We start from the raw sequence: 22,890 nt of genomic DNA, 5'->3' as shown, positions 1-22,890 counted from the left end.
AGGCTGATTCTCAAGGATGGAGACAGGAAAAACATCAGCTGTCTACCCACACAGGTTAGTTTGACCTCTCAGTGTTTGCTGTCAAACTGGGAAACTGCTTTGGTTCACACAAAATCTTAACAGGATTTTTTTGTTGCATTTAAGGTGAACTATTTCTTTTATGCCCATCATGTGGCATAGCAAATAGAGCCCTTAGAGGAACTATGGAGACCTGGCTGAGGCACACAGAGAGGGGAAGGACCTCCTTTGTCTTGTCCAAGAGCTCATAGTTATGACAAAGTCTCAACATTTCAGCAAGAAAACAGGACAGAACATTTCAGCAAGAAAAGAGGACTGGGAGGAAGCATTTGGTCTGGAGCAAGGATCACAAAGTCTCTATACAACCTAGCTGCAACCTCCAGAGCTTAGTTTCTTCTGCTTTCCTTTTTTTTTGTTTGTTTGTTGTCCCATAGGGAGCAGTTATTTCAGCTTTCATTCCAGTGCCAAAAAGGATCAATTGGATCACTTAGATCATAAAGTTTGATTGCTCAAACATGTATGTTAGCCAACATAACTCAGCTTTCATATTGCACAGTTATCTGCATTTTCTCTCCTTCATGGAGTACCTTGAACAGGTTGTGTTTGGATCTGCAGTCATATGAGTTCAGCCCTTAGTGACCCTAGAGGAGACCAGAAGGTCAAAGCTGTTATGCCAGGAAATAATTTCCTTTTAATAAGTTTTGTCCTGGACCCAGCTGCTTCCCAGACCAGAAAAAATCATTTTTAGAAAAATGGAGGGTATCAAGTCACTGTTCTGTCATTTGCTTGGTCAGTAGTGCTTCACAGTGAAGCACCAGGTTATACCAAAACATAAACCCACCAGGCCACAGAGGTTACCATGACATAAACATAATTAGTGCAATTATAATACATGATAGAATGTGGCACACACATGCAAAAAAGCCTGGGCAGCAACATTAATATTTAGAGAGTATGTGTGACATTGGAATTACTTGGGAGCTTCAGCAATAAGTCAGTCACTGTATATAGATATATTCATATATATGTACACACACACACACACACACACACACACACACACACACACACACTCTCTTATACACAGACAGAGATGGCAGGCACCAAAAAAACCTTGTACCTTGTTTTTTAAATTGGAAACACAGAAAAATTTTCAAACTCTCACCATTCAGTCATGGTAAGCAGATGATTGCTTTGGAGAAAGGGTAGGAATTCCTTGAATTCCCCTGGAAAGTCCCTTCTCTGCAAGCTTGGTGGAGGGTTGGACTAAAGGACCCCATTCCACTTGACTGCGAGCAGGTGGTGGAGCGCATGCGCATACTGAACACACCATGCAGACTGACTCCACATATTGCACTTCTACTTCTCTAAATCAACACATTAGTAAGGAAAAGTATGAGTTTAAAATTGGGATTAATCCTTCCTTTCACTCTTTTCACAAGGAAGACTAGATTCCCAGACTGTGTAAGAGCAGCTACACTCTTTTGGATTATTGTCTTCTGTCCCTGGTGGTGGGCCAACATTTAGAACTTCCTCAATTCCTAGGAAATGCATTTTCTATTTTAAAAAGGCTTGGGGGAGCTATTCTGGGGAATCCTCATTCACTCTGAATAACCTTTCTCTGTATTAAAATTATTTCTACGCTTTAGTCTATGTGGGTGGAGGAGGGTAAAAATCAAAGTAATGCATTTTCTTCTGTTGGGATAAACAAGTTGGTGTGGGTGTGCGTCTCATGTTTAAATGAGACAAAACCTTTTTTTAACGTCAACTTTCTATTACTCATCTGAAAATAGCTTCACAAAAGCCAAATGTGTCTTTTTTAAGGATTAAAACAGTATGAAAACAAATTTTATTTTAATTCACCATCAACCTTGTTAAGAGCATTTTTCATCTATTCAAAACAGCTTTCTCATTTATAGAAAAACTTTAAGGACACTCGACAGATTTTTAAAAAGTCAGAATTTTTTATTTTATATTTAAGACTGAGTATTTTATGAGTCACTGACAAAAAAACATTTCAAAGACAATTCAAGCAGATGTCCTCAAAACGTGATAAAAACAAACCAAGCATCAATTCAGTTTCTGGATTGATGAATGAAGTGCTTAACTCTAATTTCTGGTTGACCAGAACTCTTTCTGTTTACTGCATTTTCCTTCCAAGTACTGACATAGAATTGGAATGTCTTTATTGACTTAACACTAACATAGTTTTCCATGTTTTTATGTTAGAAAACACCTTGTCAAATAGTCAGAATTCTGGGCTTACAAATTTAGTCAGCACAAATTTATTTCCTAATTCAGTGATCAGAGTGCAAATGATAGTAAAGAATTTAGTGACAGCATGGGAAAACCTATAAATCTACAATAGCACAGAATAGGAAATATTCTCTTAACTGAAGATAAGTCAAGGCAGTTATGGTTTTAGCACCAGCTTCATAAAAGAATCATATTCTTCCATTTTAAGGTGATTTGGAAGTTGAATTTCACCCATACCAGCTCTTCCATCAATTTTATTGATGATTAATAATATCTATTGACGACTGCATTGCTTTTAATGGGATTTGCTAATGAATGGCCTATCAGAACTTCAACACCTCAATATTTCTATGAAGAAATACACAGCTTGCTCTGCATGGCATACTAAGTTACTTCTTTATAACAACTGTGCAGACATTATACTACAGCACCTAAATGTATGAAAATTACTCATTATTCATAGTAGCAGAAGGCATCTCAAACATGTGATGAATTCATTAAATCAGTTTAGAAGGGATTAGTCATTTAAGAGCATTCTGAAGAAGCATTTTGCTACTTACCCACAGAGCTTTATCTAAGCTAAAATTTACATGACAACATGGCATGCAGTGAGTAACAGAACAGCTTTGTTGTGTGGTTTGGGTCTGTGTGGTGAGGGTTTGATGGCAGACAGGCTGCAGAGGTGGCTTCAGTGAGAAGGCACCAGGACCTGTCCCCGTGTAGGACCCAGCGAGTTGTGGTTTGCTCCAAGGCTGACCTGGCTGAGCCCATCAGCAATGGCAGCAGCACCTCTGTGGTAACACATTTAGGAAAGAGTAAAAAAGCACTGCTGCACTACAGCAGCTGAGAGAGAGAAGTGAGAACATGTGAAAGAAACTCTGCAGACACCACGGTCACAGAAGAAGCAGGGGGAGGAGGAGGAGGCACTCCAGGGGCTGGAGCAGAGATTTTCCTGCGACCCATGGTGATGACCACGGTGGAGACTGTGGAGCTGCAGGTTATCCCCTGTGGCTCATGGAAGCCCCTGGTGGAGCAGACATCCACCTGCAGGCACTGAGGGGGCCTGGGAAGGAGCAGGTCCTCTGGCCAGGACCTGTGGCTCCCCAAGGGATGCATGCTGGAGCAGCTCCAGAAGGACTGCTCCCCCTGGAAGGGACCTGCACTGGGGCACTTCCAAGAACTGCTGCCTGTGGGAAGGGACATACATTGGACAAGTTTGTGAGGGACTGTCTCCCTTGAGAGGGACCTCATGCTGGAGCAGGGTGAGTGTGAAGAGAAAGGAATGGCAGAGAACACGCATTAGGAACCGACCACAGCCCCCATTCCCCACCTCCCTGTACTGCTCAGGGGAAGGAGACAGAAGACTTGGGAGTGAATTTGTGCGTGGGAAGAAGGGAAAGAATGGGCAGAAAGTGGTTTTTAGATTTTTTTCTTATCTGTCGTTATCCCAGTCTGATTAATTGGTAATAAATTAAATTAATTTCCTTCAGTCAAATTTGGTTTGCCCATGATGGCAACAGGTAAGTCATCTCCTTGTCCTTATCTCTCAACTCACAAACTTTTCATCTTATTTTCCTCTCCTGGTTCTGTTGAGAAGGGGGAAGTGATTGAGAGGCCTGGTGGGCACCTGGTAACCAGCCAAGGTCAACCCACCACAGTGTTTTATACTTCCTAGTCAATTATGTTTTCTACTGTACACACACATCCTCACTATGTAAACTATTTGTAGCCAGATCTTCCTCTCTCTAGGGCTCCAGGCCATGAGCATTAAATAGAACAGAAACAAGTTTAGAATTCTGGAACTTTTGGAAAATAGACAATGGAGTTACTTTGGCTTGAACACAATCACATACACCAACAATCACTGTAGGTGTATGAATGTTAAAAGCTTGCAGCTCATCAAATCCTCTCTAAGGGTGGGTGGTAATGCTTTACCTGAACGGGTCCAACAAAGTACAGAGGAGGAAGAAATCCGAGGTCCTACTGAGAGCACGAGGCTTCAGTTCATTGACAGACATAGCACTAAAATCATCCACAGAAGATGTGCAAACTTTATGACACACACAGTGCCTCAGAGCATTTTCAGTACAGAGTGTAAAGTCTATTTGACCAAAAATCTGAGGGCCAGCGAGACAGTTCTCTGTCAGAGATAGGAGTTAAGATGTCCAAGGCCAGAGAAAAGATTCAGAAATGCAATATGGAATCTAATAATGATGAACCAGAATAAAATACATTTTGTTTAGACTGACATAAAGAAACTGTGTATACGAGAGTATCCGACTCCCTGAACAGCTTTTAAAAAGCAGCATGGGAAAGAACACAGTGCTTAACTGTTAATTTACATTTGGACAGTTTTTTTGGAAATTGACAACTTTGCCTCCTTGGGAATTTGGCATAATTCACAAGCCACAGGCCCTTCCAGACATCTCAGTCATGTCCAACGTCCTCAGTTTTCAGTGCTGTAACATGCATGCCAGTCAAACATCAAAATCCTCTTCCCACAGGATTTGGGATTTGTGGGATTGTTTTGGTGAGTACAAACACAAGAGAAAGAAGCAGGCTGTCAGTTTGACCATTATGAAATCCATCATCAAATGGGACAAGATTCTAAAATTAAAACCTTTCTCTTCTCAGTGTAAGAAAGCTTTGTTGAAACCTTCCAGCAATTCTGGCTTTTGTGTACCAGAAAAAATTCTGAGATACCATTTTGAACCTCCATCATGAAAAAGAATTTTAAAACTTGTCATGTGAAAAGGCAGAATATAAGGCCATGGACTGCCCCTTTGAAAACAAACTGCTTCCAATACCCACTGAGATTTAAAATCAGTGTTTGAGGCACTCCTAGCTGAAATTTAGTATTTGAGAGAGGTTCTCTCTCTAGTTAGAGCTTACACTATCAAAAGAAGAAAGATTAAGCTAATGCTGAAGAGGAAAGCACAATTACATTTCAAAAATGCTTTCTGAAAGAGATGCTGGGAGTCCTGTCCACTGGCACAGTTGGAATACCATAGAATACACACACCTCTAAATGTACAAAAGCAAGTACTGTTACACTGCCAAGGAGAGAGACTATTCTGTTACAATCACTGCTCTCTCAAGTATGTTCAGACTAGGAGCTTTGGCTCTAACTCACTAAATCATGTTTGATTTGTAAAAATGCAGAATATTCTTTGCCACTTTCACTCCAACAAAATCCCAGTAACATACCTAGATCCTACTGCTCTCCTTCTTTTATATTAGGATACAAATTTCAGCTTCTGGGAAAGCTACTTGCGCTTTCTATCATGACACTCCAAAGTATTCAGAATTAGTCATTTAATCTCTATCCAGGCTAAAATGGCTTACTAGAGAAATCTCAGCTTAATAAATTATGTATTAGAATTCTCCCATTTATGTAGTGTGAGCAGACATTTGAGCTATAACATCATTTACGGCTGCAGCAGAATGAAATGAGCAAATGCAGGGTGGTACAACCCAGTGGAAGTTAATATTGGTCACAAAGCTCGTGCACATGGAAAGAAGCAACTGCCAAAGCCAGAACATTTGCCAAAGGCCTTTCCCATTCTTAAAGACAGCAAACTTGCACCCCACCACAAGGCAAAGACTTGGTAGCTATGGAGGAAAATTTGCACCCACCACAAGCCAAAGACAGGTAGCTATGGAGGAAGCTTTTCTCTTCTTATAGCTCTACCAACCTGGAGCTATGACATCCAGTTTGGAAACCCAGAAGTGTTTAAATATTTGGTGGGAACAACCAGATCTCTTCCATCCAGCCTGTGAATCCTGCTGCCCTCCCAGCTTGCAGCATTTCCTTTGTCCAGCACACCCTTCATGAGGGTTTGTCACTTGAATATCCCACAATACCCCCAGTGTCTACACTCTCGTTCCCCTCAAAGATTCCAAAAACAGAGAGAAACACCAAGTTAACCTGCTGCTTTAATTTCAGAACATTATTACAGCAAGTATTGCTCTGAAAAATCTCTCTCAGTTTCCTTTCAGCTGCTAAGTCTTCAAATCCAACACACAGCACCTGCAGACACAGACTGCAGTTTCAGTTTCTTAGGAGGGTGGAAAGAGAGATGCAGCAGATGATAATCCCCCTGTTCCCACTTAGATGAACATTTCAGTGACTGGCAGCAGAAGGAGTTAATTAAAGGTCTGCTTTCTCTTTTCCTTTAGGAAAAATAAAAAGTTTTCTAAGTCTGAGTTCCACTCTGAGGTAACTAGACAACTAATAACTTCAGGAGGGATTTTAGTCACTTGAGGAAACTGCTCAGGGAGTCACCTGACAGCAAGCTGACACTTTCAGAAAAGAGGATATTTCGCTGGCATTTGTTGAGAAAGTGAGTGAAAGGAAACTGCTTTCACAGCACAGACAGGGACAATAATGACATGCCAAGCACAGAGCAATGGAAACTTCTCCCTTGGCCACAAAGTCTTTAAGTATCACAGGCAGTAACCTTTTACACCTGCAGGCCTGTTCTATGGAAGGCATAAAGGGGATACACAGACCAGAGGTGTCCTGCCCTCCCAGCCCAGCTCAAACCACATTCAAGACAAGTATGAAGAACAGCACAAGGCGCGTTGCCTTTTACTTTGCCTAAATCCAGCTCTAGGTTCAGCTAAGGTAAAGACCAACTGAGCAGTCTGGGTGCCTTCCAATGTACCTCCATGTTTGCTTATTTCTGTCACAGCCATCAGCAGAAATGCTGCGAAAGGAGTTTCAGCAGGTTTGTTTTTACCCCAACTGGCTTCAGCAATGGTATTGAAACAATTAGATCGGATTGGATGTTCGTAAACAAGCCAATGCCATATCCACTGCAATCAGTGATATGTTGACAGATGTTAATAGTGTTACACATGCTACCCTTCAAAATAGAGCAGCAATTGATTTTCTTTTATTGGCACATGGACATGGTTGTAAGGAATTTGAAGGATTGTGTTGTATGAACCTGATCATTCTGAATCCATCCACAAAAGCATACAAAAGCTGAAAGATTTGACAGCTCCAATTAAAGATGATTGTGGATCCTGGTTAGATGATTTGTTCCAAGAATGGAGCTTTGCACCTTGGCTGAGAGAACTTTGTAAGATAGGTTCATATGTGTTGGGTGTTTTGGTAGTTATATTAGTAGTAATACTGTGCATACTTCGGTGTGTGTGACAAATGATGTGTCGCAGACATTTTTTCGTAGAAATCCTTTCTTTCAGATTTCTGCATTTTCTGGGAAGCTGAGGGCCCCAGAAGAGAATGTAAACACTTGTTATCAGCTGCTGTGAAATGCAATAGGATGCACCTGTGATTAGTTCATGTTCACATGTTTATAATTAAGGGCCAATCACAGGAGCAAGCTGGGGACAGAGTCCCTGGACACAACTTTGTGATAGATTCTTTCTTTCTATTCTTAGCTTAGCAAGCTCTGCAACTTCTCTCTTTATTCCTATTAGTATAGTTATAATGTATTATATATCATATATCAATAAATCCAGCCTTCTGATCAAGAAACAAGATTCTCGTCTTTCTTTCACCACCCCATCGATCCACTCAGGTCGCTGTAATAATGATGGACAAAACTATCAAAGTTTTTATCACACAGGAGAGAGACGTAAGAAATGGATTCACAGAGAGCTTTCAAAATCTCACAGAGATGGTGGATGAAGGTGTAGACATGGAGGAAGGTTTTGAATTAAGGCCTTGGAATCAACGAGACTTTTTCAAACAATGACTTGTAATTGTTATTAGACATAATTTATGCCCTTTGAACTGACTGGACTTCCACAGCATTAAAATTGCTGTGTTGTGATACAGCAATGCTTAGTGGAGCAAAAAGATGCTTTAAGAAAGTAATAAGCAGATATACTATAATAAAGCTACAAAATGCAAAGTAGCAATAAATGAAACAGTTACGAAGGTTTCTTTTTAGGTGAACTGAGAGGGGGAATTGTGGGAATCCATAAAATCAGAGGGTCTTGAGAAATCTACAAAAGGCAGGTCCCAGAGACAGTAGAACTGTGATTAGAGCTAAGCAGCAGCCATGAGATAGGTCAGCAGAAAAATTATGTAAGAAGTAGAAAAGTAAGGACAAATACAGCAATGGTCTGTATATTAACACTTGTCTAGAATAACTCCCTAAGTTACAGAAAAGTTATCTAGCAAGATGTTAGGAAGCTCTAAACTTGATAATGGAGCTCTGTGCATTGTATCTTAAGGCTTACAAGTAGGTATTGTATTCGAAGTAAGCAGGCATTGTTTTAACCAAAGGTACGTGAACTTATAGTGGTTGGATAGAACTACTGTCAATATGCTTTTGCTTTGTGTGATTGGTCAAAAAACTTATAAAGCAAGTTGTAACATTAAGTACTTTGTCTGCTGCCTGTGATGTGAGCTGCTGGCACCTTCCCATTGTCATAACCCTGTAATGAGACTGATGCTGGAAAATAAAGCAGCTCAAGGGACGTTCCTGGCAGTCCCATCCATTGGTGATTTGTACATAGACCCTGGCCGGGGATAAAGCTGAGTGAAATCAGGCTACAAAAAAAATCACCCAGCCCTGCATAGTGGCACTCAGTACCACAACCAGCTACAGGCATATGTGCCCTGAAGATGGGGACACCTCACAGGAGTAACTGAGTCTGGAAACATAAGATCTTTCTGAAAAAAAAAATCCCCAAAGCTGCTTTTTCATGTATTTGGAATCTGTATTAATATATCTGGGAGGAATATACAGTATCTATGTTTCAACTAATTGAACGCTTTTGGAGCCAGAGATGGAACTGTTTATTGAAATGAAAAGTGTAATTCTGGTATTTATACTCTAAAGGATATGCAATACATCACAAATGTAACCAACAGAAGGTGCCAGTTCATCTTAATTCTACAAAATTCCATTTGCAGAAACAGACCAGAGAAGTGTTAGAAGTGACAGGCTGGGGAGCTATTTCTATAAAAAACCAAATCACAGATATTTAAACCAGAATAAATTCTAAATTCTAAAAAGTTGCCGTTTAAAGTGCATCACCTCAGATCGCTAAAGTATTGTACCTTCCACGCATTCCCAAGAGCATATATGATTCACATTATTTAACATTTGCATTCTGATTGCAATCAGCCTTCTTTTAATAAAATAGTGTTACAGTCTGTTAACTTAGAACCATCAAATTCTCACTTCCATTATCAATCAATGCCACTTTTCTGCTGACTGCAACTCAATTAAAATCCAATTATTTAAATAACTGGGTGGAAATTGCTATCATAAGATGTACATTTTTATTAGGAACATTTTGTATAGAAAATTGACAGCACAGAATTACTGATGCTACAGTTAAAAAATATTTCGTAACCTGGGCTGGGAAAAGCAATGCTAATAAATATGGAGGGACAGTGGCACAACTGGAGTAGGTATTTGATTCTAAAGCTGGGCCTTTTGGCTCAGATCAGGTCAAAAATAATTGAATTCTGCTAGCATTACTATGAGTTTTGAAAAAGTTGGTCCTTCTAAGCCTCAAAGCTTGCTATTTCTACAGATTTTTGAGAAAGAAAAAAGTAATTATATATTCTGAGAGCATCTTACCACATTAGCCACAGAGTTAATTATAAAATATGTCAGTCAATCAGTCAATGATACTGATTCTTGAGGTGACAGCAATGTCAAATTCCTTCATTTATTTTATTTCTTACATTAACTGAGACTGAGTAAGGAGCTGTTTATTAACAGGACATCTCTCTTAATATGCTTGCAGCTGTGTACCTTCACTTGAAAAAAAACTACTTAGGAGGAAATCCCCAAGTAAAAATTTGCTTCTTAGTTTTTAATCACATCAATTTTCTACCAGAGCTCTGATTTATTTCACCAAAGTGTGGATCACACAATCTTCTTTCATCCAACACTAAAAAGCTGAACTCTTTTATACTGATAACATATGGAGATAAAAAATACCATCATACTACTTTACTTTCTGTATGCCAATTCTATATATTAAAAAAAACCTTTAAAAATATCTAGGTGAAAAGTGTAATCTTATAAAATAGATTTAAAATATTAAAAGATTTCTCTTTTTTCAGGTCTAATTATCTAGGACTCACTTGGCACCTGGAAATTACCATAGAGAATCATTTTTAGGAACAAAAAAGTTTCCTATCAAACATATTTCTTTAGCTGATCTCAAATACCCCTATAAAGCAAGTACAGGTTCTCTAATGTATTTCTTTTCAACGTAATATTATTGTATTCTACCTTGCATCATAAAATCCTGTCATCTGCATTATACCCACTACAGTTTTAATAAATTTCTGCAGAGGTTGTTCACTGAAGATTACACAGAGGATTTAAACTGGGCTATTAGATTATGATTACTTGCATTTGACAAAATAACTTGAAACGGCACACAACAAGGAATGAAAAGAGCCAAAAAATCAAGGATAAGAAAATGGAAATATTATAGATAAGCAAAGTAATTCCAAAATGTGACTTATAATCAAAGAAACAACTCTTGATAGAATGTCATGTTCATATTACTTTTCCATCATGTCTACTGTACTTGACTTTTGTTCCATATATTATATTCTATATCTTCCCTGTCATTTTCCTTGTGATTTCAGGCAACACCTCTAAAATATTTTTAGCTGCTTTACAAACTGAAGTTGCATTATGTAGTGAACACTGTTTATCTCAAGTGCATGACAGTTTTCATAGATGCTGGAACCTGTTTACTTCCTGGAAATGTATAATACTTTCACATACACACAATCTAGCTCCCTCTGAAGCTAGCACGGGAATAAATACTCAGAGCCTTTTGACTCTATATGCCAGCAGGGTATCCCAGGCACGCTTTGAAAAGTCATCTTATAAAAGGGTGCACAAGAAATTCCAGAACTCAAGTCATTCCATTTTTTTCATGCAGACAGTCCTTAAAAGTGAGATAATTTACATGATGTATGTTAAAATCACAGCTACTTACCCTTTTTCTCAAGTTGTAGGTCAAAATGAGATTTCTGGAGAAGGAGTGTGAAAAGGCAGTGTAGAACTCCAGCACTTTCTGCAAGGCATCTCTTTTAATCACATGCAGATCACAGTAAGTCAAAGCCCTCACATTAGCACAGGACTGGGCGAGAGTCGATTCCTTCCAGAACACATCACCAAAAACGTCTCCTTTGCCTACAGAAAATCAACAGCATTGCTTTCATTAACAGCACTATTTCCATCAAAATTATAAAAGAACAAACATCTCATTCATGCAGTCAAGTTTCTTCTACTTTTGCACTCAGGAAAAAAAAAACTGTTGGGGAAAAAACCAACTTTGAAATATTTAACTGATAACTTTTTTCCATTATCTTTTTCTTAATTACAACAGCCTACAAAACTTCATAAGAATAAATCATACTTTAAAAGAGTTCTATGTGACAAGTCTCCTTTAAATATCAATAAAGGTCTTTTTCTTAAAATCAAGAAAAGTGCTTTATTCTCGGTGCATATTTTCTTCTGATCTCTTTCAAAGAAATTAATTAAGAGGAAATGGTTTTTCCCTTCCTCCTTTTAACTGTCACACAAATGATCTGTTTCTTACATCTGTGTTGTTGATTTTTCTTAATCTGGCTAACATTTACCCACTGTTGTGTCAATAAAATCATCCTGTATCACACATCAGTGTAGCTACAGGCTGCAGCTAAACTGAGTCCAAACCAAGAAGAGCACAATTAGTTATCCCCAAGATAACAATGGCAAGGCATGAAAGTTCAGCTGTTTCTCACTGGAAGGAAGAAAAGAGCCCTTTCCTCACACCCTTCCCATGTGCATGTCTGTATGAGCTTGGGGCAGCCGTGAATACTGTGGGATACTGCAAGGATGGCATTTGCACCAGTCTGGGCACTACAGTGCAGGGCATGTACACCAAAATCCAGCTGAGGAGCGATCCTGAAATTGTCAGAACTTAACTGGCTGAACCCCATTTCAGACTGGGCACAAATGGACTGTGTAGGAGAAAGTTACAAGTTTATTTACAAGAGTAATGGTCTTTTTCCCCTCTGTTTTCCAATACATAATGCTAACAAAAAAGGAATATTCACTTGTTCCCTTGATAATGAAAAGCTATACTTTCCTTGTTTTGAAATTAGTTTTCCTCCCAAACTTCTGCTGTGCTATATCATCACTGCCCATCTCTCTAAGGACCAATGACATGGAAATACACTCATATCTATGAAGTTGTGATAGGAATGGTACCTTGTCTTATAAGTAATACATTGTCCATAGCAATTCTTAAATCCAAAGCCTCAAAATATGTATTAGTTTACTGACTTCACCCAGATTCTTTTAGATTCCCTCCCTAAATAAATCATCATTTTTGAAAGCCTATATGAAGTCAAGAGGACTATCATGAGTAAAGAGCTCAGAAAGAAAACTTCTAAATCAAACTCAAAATTGACATCTCAGTCCTTCAGCTGTACTTCCACCCTTACCTAATCTCTTCCACTAGATGATAAGTATTTTTTCTTAGGGAAAAAGCTATCAGCTTGATGGTAAACTACCCTAAATTGCAATAAGTTGTTATTAACTCTGATGTGTTCCCAGTCTTCCACAGAAGACCTACACCATCCACCTCACATGGATCAGTTTAGATCCTGACCGCTTTGGACTTTATTTTAATTTTAAATGTGTCTATACACTGAAACCACCTGTTCTGTTACCACATTTTTCACAAAACTAGGCAAAGGCACCATAAAGATAACCTTTCTTTCACCTCTAGTCTCTTGCATAGGACAATGCCAACACCTGGAAAGAGTACAAAAGCCTCATATCACCAAGCATGGTGGTAATCCCACCGACCAAAACAGTAAACACCTTTTCTTTTTAACAGCAATGACTTTTCACATTTTCAATTATTTGTATGGTTTTTGTTAGCAGATACATTAAAAATGGCTAACGAAAAAAAGCTTCCATGCAGTTGAAACAGATAATCTACAAGGCTTTCAGACAAACACACAATATATTCAAAACTGAAATGAAACAATTTTTACGCCCCATAAAAACCGATATGCTTCACTGGGTAAAAATGGATTGTTTGCCTTTGGAATAAATATGCTTTTATTCACAATCTTCCAGGCAATTAGCTAAACAACTGTTTTAATTAACGCTCTAGAATCTATCAAGCATTGAATTGTGCCATCACTGATGAGCAACAGTTAGAGCTGGTAGTCCAAGCACAAGGGAGAGGAATTCTAACTCATTTCTAAGTGCATTGCTTAACATCTCCAGACAAGTTTCCCTACCCTAAAGTGACAGCCATTATGTTACTGCCCCACAGTAATGTGATGAATAATTAGCGCAATCCAAGCACAAACACCATGGTGCTGCTGTGCCTACCTCGGAAACTAGGTACAACAGAAGATAGTTATGTCTTACTCTTCTTGGGGAATTTAATTCTGCTTTTCCCATAACACAGAAAGACGCAACTTTATCCCTCACTTGTGGCAGCAACCACAGTTTTCCCTTCAGTATTTCTAACTCTTCCCTCTGAATAAATCTCCCTCCTGCAGTGTGCTGCCGCCTCCCATTAGAGGCAAGAGGAGCACAGGAAGGAGCTGGGTCTGCTGGGTGCCCGCTGAGCCAAACCAGAGAAAACCAACACATGAGTGACAAACTCAAGTCAGATCACAGAAGACCCTGCTTTTAAGAAACAAACTAAAAAACCAAAAGAAATTGTGCTCTTTTATTAAAAAACTTCCTAGAAGTTAACAGCCAGTGATCTAGCTGAAAACAAATCCTACACTGTGCTTCAGTTTCCAAAGCAAGGAACATGCAAGCACCTCATTGCTTTATTTCTGTCAAGCCCATTTTCTAAATGATGCGTACCAAAAGTATCAAATTTGATTGCCAGATTCTAAAAAAAACCTTGTTTGGCATTTATAGAAAAATGAGGGGGGAAGGAGCAGTAGAAATCTACACAGCAAGGAGGAATTAAAAAATTCCACCCAGAATTACCTGCACTGCATTAGAACAATTGGCCTCTTATGCATAATAAGGAATTGCATACCATCTCCCTTTGTCTATATGTTCTCCACAAAGTAAGATCAACCGCTGTGGAAAAAGGAATCAAAAAAAAGGGGGGCAGACTAAGTGGGTGTTTTATCAAAACCTTTTATCAAAACCATCTGTAGCTGGAAAGCAAGAAGGGTATGGTGATACTTCTGAGGCAGAAGGTGCTTGGCAAAGTCCAAGGGCTGCCTTAAGGAACCTGAGCCAAAAGCCTCTTTTTATACATAACTCCAGGCTTTAGGTATTTCACTTTACCTTTGAAAAAAGATTAGAAAGCCAGAGAAATGCAGATGGCCGTTTGTTTGTCAGTACTTTGCATTTCTCATTCCCAGCTTGCTGAATTCCAGATGTTTGCCAGGAACATTATCTGTCAATCACACTTAAAGTGGATGATCTAAGCTTTTACCATCAATCATTTATATTCCCTGCTGGATTTATGGGCTGAGGACCTTTTCCACCATCAGCTCAGCATGCATTGGAAAGCCAAACAGTTTTCTGCCTTTTATGTTTCCTTGTTTGTTTTAATTATAATAACAAGTCCCCAAACCCAGATGTATTTAAACTGTGAAGAAATATTTTATAAAACTGTGTGTTTCCATCTTTATTCTTTCCCAGTTTCTTCTTTACATCAAACTTGCTGGTTATCTTACAAGTGAAAAGATGATTTCTCTGCTACCACTGCCAATACATAGATGATTTCTCTGCTACCACAGCCTGAGTCAGGCATAAGGTCAGGCCACATCCTGAAAGCAGCACCAGTGGTGAAGATCTGATTATTGCAGCTTAGTAAGGTGTTCTGCTGGTTCTGAGCAAAGAACCTCTCACATTACAACTGAACTGCCTTGATACCACAACAACTCTTGGCCTTTTCACTCTTACAAGGGGAAAGACTGAAGAGCTCTTCTCTCAGGCAGAAGATATTCTACTCCAAAAAAATATGACTCATGTGGAATATGTGTTTGGCTGACAATTTTTGGGTTCTGGGTGTCTGGAAGTGCTGGTGCAGTTTTGGTGTGATAGCTGAAGATGAAGCTATGGATTCATGTATTGCAGGTCTTCCAAGTCAGTATGGATTTTGAAGGCATTCAGATGAGCCCATGGATTTTCAGGATATCAGACAAAATATTCATGGTTTGAGCCATTCTCAAAGCAATAGTAATCATTTTTACAGCAGCCACTAGTAGAATCTAGGTCATGTCCCCTCCCAATTTGCCTTCATCTGCATGTTTGAACAATAGAATTAGGACCTGACAGTGCCAGCAGATCCAAAGATCAGACAGAATGACCAAATATTGCTTATGGTTGAGCAATGAATGACCAGACATTGCTCACCTCAGTGGCAATGCAGTACCAAGCATATCTTGGCAATCAGGTGTTTAGCAAACACCGTTATCTGTGATGGTGATCCACAATGATTTTCCCAGCACAGCTCCCCAGAGCCCCCACACTGGCCTGCACCCTCAGGATCTGCTCTCTACCTCCAAGCAGTGGGAGACACCAACTGCTATAAAAGCAAACACACTGATTTTCTAGGGTCAAACTCCCCCTGTGATCCTCACATGATTATTTGGCTTCAACTGAAAATCCTTCCCTTCTCTCTTCCCCCTCGTTTCCTCCAAATCTAAGGCATGCAATTTAAACCTTCCTACTTTACAGGGAGAAGAAAGATTCAAGGAAAGTAAAGATACAGAGCAAAAGTAATTTTCCCTCTTGGTGCATTAATGCAACAAAACCTGGCAGCCAGAAAAAAGCAGAGCTACCATTTGGCAATGAGGTGTATTCAGTGTCTGTCCTACAGATAAATTGCACAACTTGACAGCCACTCAATAGCCACAGTCTGCCTCTCCAGCACAGTACAGCTGGCAGGAGATGATGCATGGAAGTTGTCTGCTGCTTTGGATTCTCTTAAGCTTTCTCAAGCGCAAACTGAGACATGTAATGAAATGTGAATGACCAACTGCACTGCAGAGAATATATTATTTTTCATTAACCGGAGGTTTCAACTACTCTTTTCCTCTAATTAGACCTCCAAAACTCCTGAGTATCTTTGCCACAGAAACCAAAGCAAGTGTTACAGAGGTAACAAACTGAAGTTGCTCTTTCAGTGATTTGCCTGGTTCATGAACAGAAACACAGAATATCTGTTTATGCTGTAAACCACAGTCTGGCAACATTTTGCAGACAGTTTACTACACAACTGCATCAGTTTTCTCTGCTGAAACACATTACTGTACAGATAAAATGAAAACATTTATTTTGGAGTTGAGTAGCAACAACATGATTAAGTTACAGCTAAATTTTCTGTTATTGTTGCTGTAATTAAGGTGCTTATTTGTCTCACGAATACAGAATATAGAATTATATTTCACTACTTGATGTACTGTGAAGAAGAGTTTTAAACATCAACTGGGCCCTACCAGGTTTATTCACAAAAAAAGCCAGGAGGCTTCACCAGAATCTGCATGATTTATCCTTATTTGCATTTTAATGGTTACTATAAAAATGTTATAAACATGTGGGCAGTTTGTACAAACTCAGAGGATATGGAGTAGCAGGTAACTGGAGTAATAAATATATTTGAATGTATTTGCATTGGTTAATAATAGGAAAAACACAGCTCAATCTGTGTTGTCATTGCATGGGGAGTGCTAATTCTCTGACAAAAAAAAAAAGAACAAACCTATTTAAGAAGTTCAAATTGCATTATCCTCTGAGTTACTTCCCTGATTACTCAGGGACAGGCTTTATATTCTAGGTATTGCTTTAAACATACATTAAAGCCCCAAAATTGTATTATTTTATTTCAGACAAAGAATTCACAGGAGTTTAAATAACAAGTTTTGTGGTCTGAAATATAGAAAGTAAACGTTGAAAACCTCATGAAATTTGTATCTACCCTACCAGAAAAAAAAAGACAAAAAAAGACAAAAAAGACAAAAAAATTAGCAAATTAGTTCAGTGGTTCAGTGGTTCACCTGCCAGAAATCAGGGTCTTTATAGAAAGCTGACTTCCTTGCTAAATTATAATTTCTACCTCTTCACATCTCTTGTTGCAGCATGCACACAAATATGATGTGATGATGTGCAAGCCTTCCTAACACAGATATCCTGAGATATCAAGGGACATGCTGGAACCGAGAGCCTCATCCCCACCAGATCTCAATTTCAGCTCCCAGTGCCCTGCCAGACAGTGCCAGCTTCCAAGGGGGACTTCTTTCACATGCAATGCTGTTGGACTGTTTAAGAGCACATTATGCAAAGGTGTCTAAATTCAGCACAATAAAACATTAAACACACCCAGAAGTTCCCTACTGAGGCCTCTGAATACTCCTCCTCTTCAGTTTCTCCAGCAAGTCATCAAATGTTTTAAAAATCTGTTTTTCCAATACCCTGTGCAGTCTTAAACCATCTACAAACAACAGTGGACAGGAGCTTTGGCAATTCATGCTTTTAATGTCTGTCAGAAATTAAGACACAGAACAAACAAAAAGTTTCAAAAATGGCAAGTCCTTATATCAGACCACCCCAGATGTCTGGAGGACAGGGATAAGGAACAGTCTGTCTGAAACTACCATGTGCCATGTGGGATAAACTATATTTCTGAATAAGAGTTTTAGTGCTGCTCCTTCATCCACCATGAAATTAAAATTTTATATTAATGTAGACCTCTTTATGCCATGTCCTTTTAAAAAGTTTAGCTGCCTCTCCATCTGTAATGCTTTCGCTAAGTGTGCCTGGACACTCATTGAGCAAATCAGACTCGGAAAATTGTTCCTTCAGTTGATGTTTATTGAATCACTTCACAGAAACATGCAACTTGCCCAACCTGCCTATATAAATCAATCTAAAAAAAAACTTACCTTTCAACTATAAATAGAAAAAGCACAATGGAACTACTGAGGATAAAGATGGATTTTAATTTCAATCATTCCTTTGTCAAAGCACTGCTGGTCATGTTTCAGTCTTATTCAATAGCACAAACAATGCTGAGATGTTAGATACTGTCAGAAAACTCTTAATGCCATCCATAATCCGGCAACCATTTCTTAAGTCTGAGAGCTCAGGAGCTTGGCATTTTTAACACAGAGAGGTGTACCTAAATTTAAAATTCAGGTGAAAAATGAAGCAGACAAGTATAGGACTTCTTCAAGGGCTTGGAATTAGGCTCTAAAATAACAGAAGGCTCTAAAATTAGGCTCTAAAATAACAGAGCTAATCTTTGAAAATGGAGTACAACATAGAGGAGTTCAGGGAAATCAGAGCTAGCTCAGGTACTAGGGACAGGCTAAAGATAGCAGCCTGGAGTCAGTTAACTTATCTGCCATCTTCAGGTCTGCTGAGAAGCAGTTTTCTCACGACTGTGTGGAAGTTGCAATGTTTTCCATGGAAAGGGTCTAACACAGACAATACTTCTGCACTGCTATGGTCCCTCCTCTAAAAGAGACCATCCCTGTGGCACAGCTGCCCTTGCAGCTGGCACTGTCCTATCTGGATGCAAATCTGTCCCACCAAAATCCGAATCAATCCTCTGGTGTCTACATCTGAACAAAATGCTTACGGCTAAATGAGTAAGCTAAAGCAATTGTAAAGAAAACAAACAATTATTCTTATAACATTTCTTTAAGACTGCAATTAGATCAAATTAAATCAGCAGGAATTTCTCCACACAAAGCAAATGGAGCATTTAATATCCTGCTGAAACAAAACACGGCACACCAAAGCCCCCCACAACGTCACGTTAAAACCACAATCTCCAATCTTGTCAACTTTGTAGCTTTGTAAAAAACAATAAAAGATCTGTATTTCAGGGTCATGCAAATTTCACCTCCTCAGCTCCTGTGTGTTCTTTAATGAAAATCTGTGTGCATCCTTTGTACATTCCCTGCCCCTCTCCCAGAAAATCCCATTCTTGACATTGTGTTACTGTACACCTGCATACCTACATAACACCCCCATGCTGTTATTGCTTTTCAGCTTTGATAGCAGCAAAAGGAATAGTAAAAGCAAACTGACCTGTTGGAGAAAAACTGTATTCCTTACTCACAATAAATTCCTGCCCTGACTTCCCTTCCTGTCTAATTCACTTTACCTGCCCTTTGTGGAGCCAGGAGTTGGACTCAACAATTCTCACAGATCCTTCCAACTCAGGATATTCTGTGATGTTAAAACAACAGCCAAGAAAAAGGTTTATTCTTTTGAATTTTTTTAGCTCAAATAAAGATAGCAAGAATATAAATGCAGAACAGCCAGAGTGTAACTCCTGGGACAAACTGTTTGGTGGGAGGGTGTTGCTTTTTCTTTTTAATTAAATCTTCTAATTAATGCTATTCTTCTCATCCAGCCCTCAGCTCTGAAGACCACAGTGGTTTTCAGGGCTTTAGACTTCAGTTTTTAAATAAAAGCTTCAAGCTCCCTGTCTCTAATCAAGTCCACAAAACTAACCTCCAGTCTTACCATCCATACACACATTGGCTCCTTGCCAAGTGTCAAGACCATTTCAGCAGCTTTGAACATCTCATACAAGTAAAGATCTACTGCTCAGTCAGGCCCTCTGGGAGCCATTATTGACAAATTTTGCAGCAGTCTGAAAATTTAAGTACAAGACACTGCTTTCCCCACTGCTATCTAGAAAAAAAGTTTGCCACCCTAATTTTCAAGGGTCTTCTCCTAGTTTTGTACTGGAATATTTTCTTAAATGTCAAAAATTACCCCAATTTCAGGCAGAAAGACTTTGAGCCAATTTGGCTACTAACAAGGTCTCCTACCCAGCCCTTCCATGTATTTCTAGAAAATACATACAAAATGTTATTTTGGCTGCTAATGACATTTTCTGTAATTTTCATTGAATTATCTAAGCACACAGTTGGAGACATAGCACAGGAATCAAGCACATTGTTCAAGCAATGGTGAGAAGAGATTGAAAAGGTTCAGACTAAATGACTGGAGGACAGCAAAGTGCCTTTTCCCTTGCATATTCCAAAGAAAGCTGCAGTCAGACCTTATGGTCTGTGCCTTGAACACAGTTAATTCAGGAGGAATATTTTTAAGAAGGTATTTGAGAAATTAAAACACAGCCAATCTCTTGAGCATGAGTAGGTTTTAACTTTTCAAAGACCTGCAGTAAAGTCAGGTTTTCAGATTTTCAGGATCTTAGCCTGAAAGATCTGCTCCAAGACAGAGAAACCAGAGCTGCCAAATGAAGTGCACATAAACACTTGAATGTTTTTAACAGAGAAAACAAACCTTCTTATTTTTTCTAACCACATCAAGATAAATGGCAAAGTCTTTAAGTAAGAGTGGTTCAAAGAGACACCGTCAGTCTCAGGTGGATAAAGCAGCATCAGGCCAAGTGGGAGGGCTCAGGGAAGTTAAAAGCAAAGCCAAGTTGAAAACATTCTCTTAATGGAAGCCCTGCCTGACCTGTGCTTCACTCAGATCTCTTCAGGGCAGGGACTGTGTGATTTGTCTCAGTCTTCCTCAAAGTGCTGAGTGTACGTCAGCACTTCATCCCACACAGCAACAGCAGCGTCACTGCAAGAACAGCAAACTCCCAAAACCAGAATTTATTGTGCCTCATCCAGACAGCTTCCCACCAGCTAAACTTCCCTTCTACATAATCCCACTCTCATACTTACACATTAACATAGAAAACATAATAAGAGAGTGGCTTTTCTTGCTAAGTCTTCTTTTTCTGACTCATTTGTGTTGGAATAAATCACAAATAAATCAATCACCTGGCTGAGAGGTCATTTTCTACATTTTGTTTCTGTTTCTTTGACACACCAAATCCAAAGATTGTGTTGTGTGAACACCAGTAATTTCTGTATTTTGGTATAAATTTTGCATAGAATTCAAAACACGTATATTTCATCCCAACAAATCAAACTTCATACAAAGTGCATCAATTTCTTTCATTTTTTACTAAAACAGGCAAAAGTTTGGGGTTGATTTTGTTTTGAATTTGCATATTTCTGTATTTGTGTCTCAATTTAAATTAATGGGAAAGGCAATCTTAGGGGACACACAAAAAAGTGCCTTTTTTCACTGCTGGCCTATGTGCAATTTCTTCCAACTCAGGACTCATATTAATCGAAGTCAATCAAAGTCAGTGCTTTGTTCTAAGAACATAAGCCTGAACTGAGAATATACCTGTTTCTGGGGTATTAAATGGAAATTATTTGTAAGGATATTATGCAAGTGTACACAATACACTCCAGGGCTGCACAATACACTCTTATATGCCAGTCTGCAAGGTTAAATGATTTCAGAACTCAAAAATGTGTCCTATGAATTGGATCTTTCACGCATTAAGTGCAGTTTGCCTTTGGTTTATGTAACGCTGTACAGCAGTCCCACAGACTGATTTAGAGTTAAAATTCATTTCTCCACTGTAAGGAAGATACAGGCTACAATGCAAGCTATAAAAGCTGCTTTATTACATGACAGCCAGAGCTGAGCAAATAATTCACCTTGAATAATTTGTGCACTTATTTTTTTTCATTTTCATTTCCACAATGCCTGAAAGAAGATTACAGTCTCTGTAACATACCTGTCAACTAAAATTACCCTATGGAATTCCTCACATGGGTTTCTGTTATGTGCCTGATATTCACAGCTATGCTTGGTTGGGACTGGTAAACAAAATTTATGGCATACGTTGCTCTGGCTGAGTGATCAGCAAAAATCATGTTTCTTGTACAATGCACTTTTTTTTTCCCCCTTGTAGTGCCTTGTTTTTTCTGGTACACATTCATCAAGAACTTGGCAAGTTTAGCTAACTATGAAAATAAAAACAAACAAAAAAAACCCCAACCCCCCCCCAAAACAAACAAAAATCACAGGAAAAACCCCCACTCCAAAGCACTTTTTCTACAGATAAGAAAACAGAGTACAAAGAAGTTAGAGAGGAAACCCTGACCCATCTCCTGGCATATCCTTCAGAAGTGTGGGGATTAAATTACACAATGTTGAAGGAAAAAGAAGTGCAACTGATTTAGAATAGTGAAAAACTTAGTTAAATACATAATTTCTTTTCAGAATAGAGAAACCTTCAGCAGAAGTCTTCAATGCCTGGAGGAGGAAAGAACACACAAGTGTGGAAGAAAAGGGATTCCTTAGTCCAGAAACAAGCACAAAAATTGATGCACATCCAAAATGAAATCTCACAGAATCCCAAAAAGATCCCACTTCGTTTTACTTTCCTCTCCACTTAAAATATTCACAAAGAAAATGTGAATAAAACTCATCAACTTTAGTGAGAGCCGGAGAACTGACTCCAAATTTTAAAAAAGAAAAAGAAAGAAAAAGAAGAAAATAAAAAGTTGTGGTGGGAAGAGAATCGATAGTTACATCCCAGGAGAAGAGCAGCAACAAAATACTTCTATTCATTCAGATCCCAAGGGAACAGCCTCATTTATCTGTAGCTATCACTCTGCAGCAGCAGAGATTAGGAGTTAGGTTTCCTTAACACTGATTCCTCAGGCAGTCTTGGCTGAGGGTTTTCTAAAGTGAGTGTTATGATAAAATGCAGGAGTTAGCAGGAAAGATGAGGAGAAAATTGGTATCTTTAAAGAACATTTTAAAGAAA

The 22,890-nt window shown here is 38.9% G+C and overlaps 1 protein-coding gene across 2 annotated transcripts in view; it reads right to left on the bottom strand.

Moving 5' to 3' along the window:
• KCNH1 (potassium voltage-gated channel subfamily H member 1) overlaps positions 1 to 22,890 on the bottom strand; it is a 181,743-nt gene that overhangs the window by 66,993 nt on the left and 91,860 nt on the right. For both annotated transcript variants that reach the window (XR_008483197.1, XM_054279666.1), the window contains exon 10: positions 11,233 to 11,429. Coding sequence is in view for 1 of the 2 variants with exons in the window: in XM_054279666.1 (XP_054135641.1) it covers positions 11,233 to 11,429 (197 nt within the window). In the remaining variant the exon portion in view is untranslated. The remainder of the gene's footprint in view (positions 1 to 11,232; positions 11,430 to 22,890) is intronic.

Source organism: Melozone crissalis, unplaced genomic scaffold (assembly GCF_028551555.1).
Source record: "Melozone crissalis strain CALT ecotype California unplaced genomic scaffold, PUWL_Pcris_2 ptg000027l_1, whole genome shotgun sequence".
Classification (NCBI taxonomy): domain Eukaryota; kingdom Metazoa; phylum Chordata; class Aves; order Passeriformes; family Passerellidae; genus Melozone; species Melozone crissalis.
This window is presented reverse-complemented; position numbering and strand designations above follow the sequence as displayed.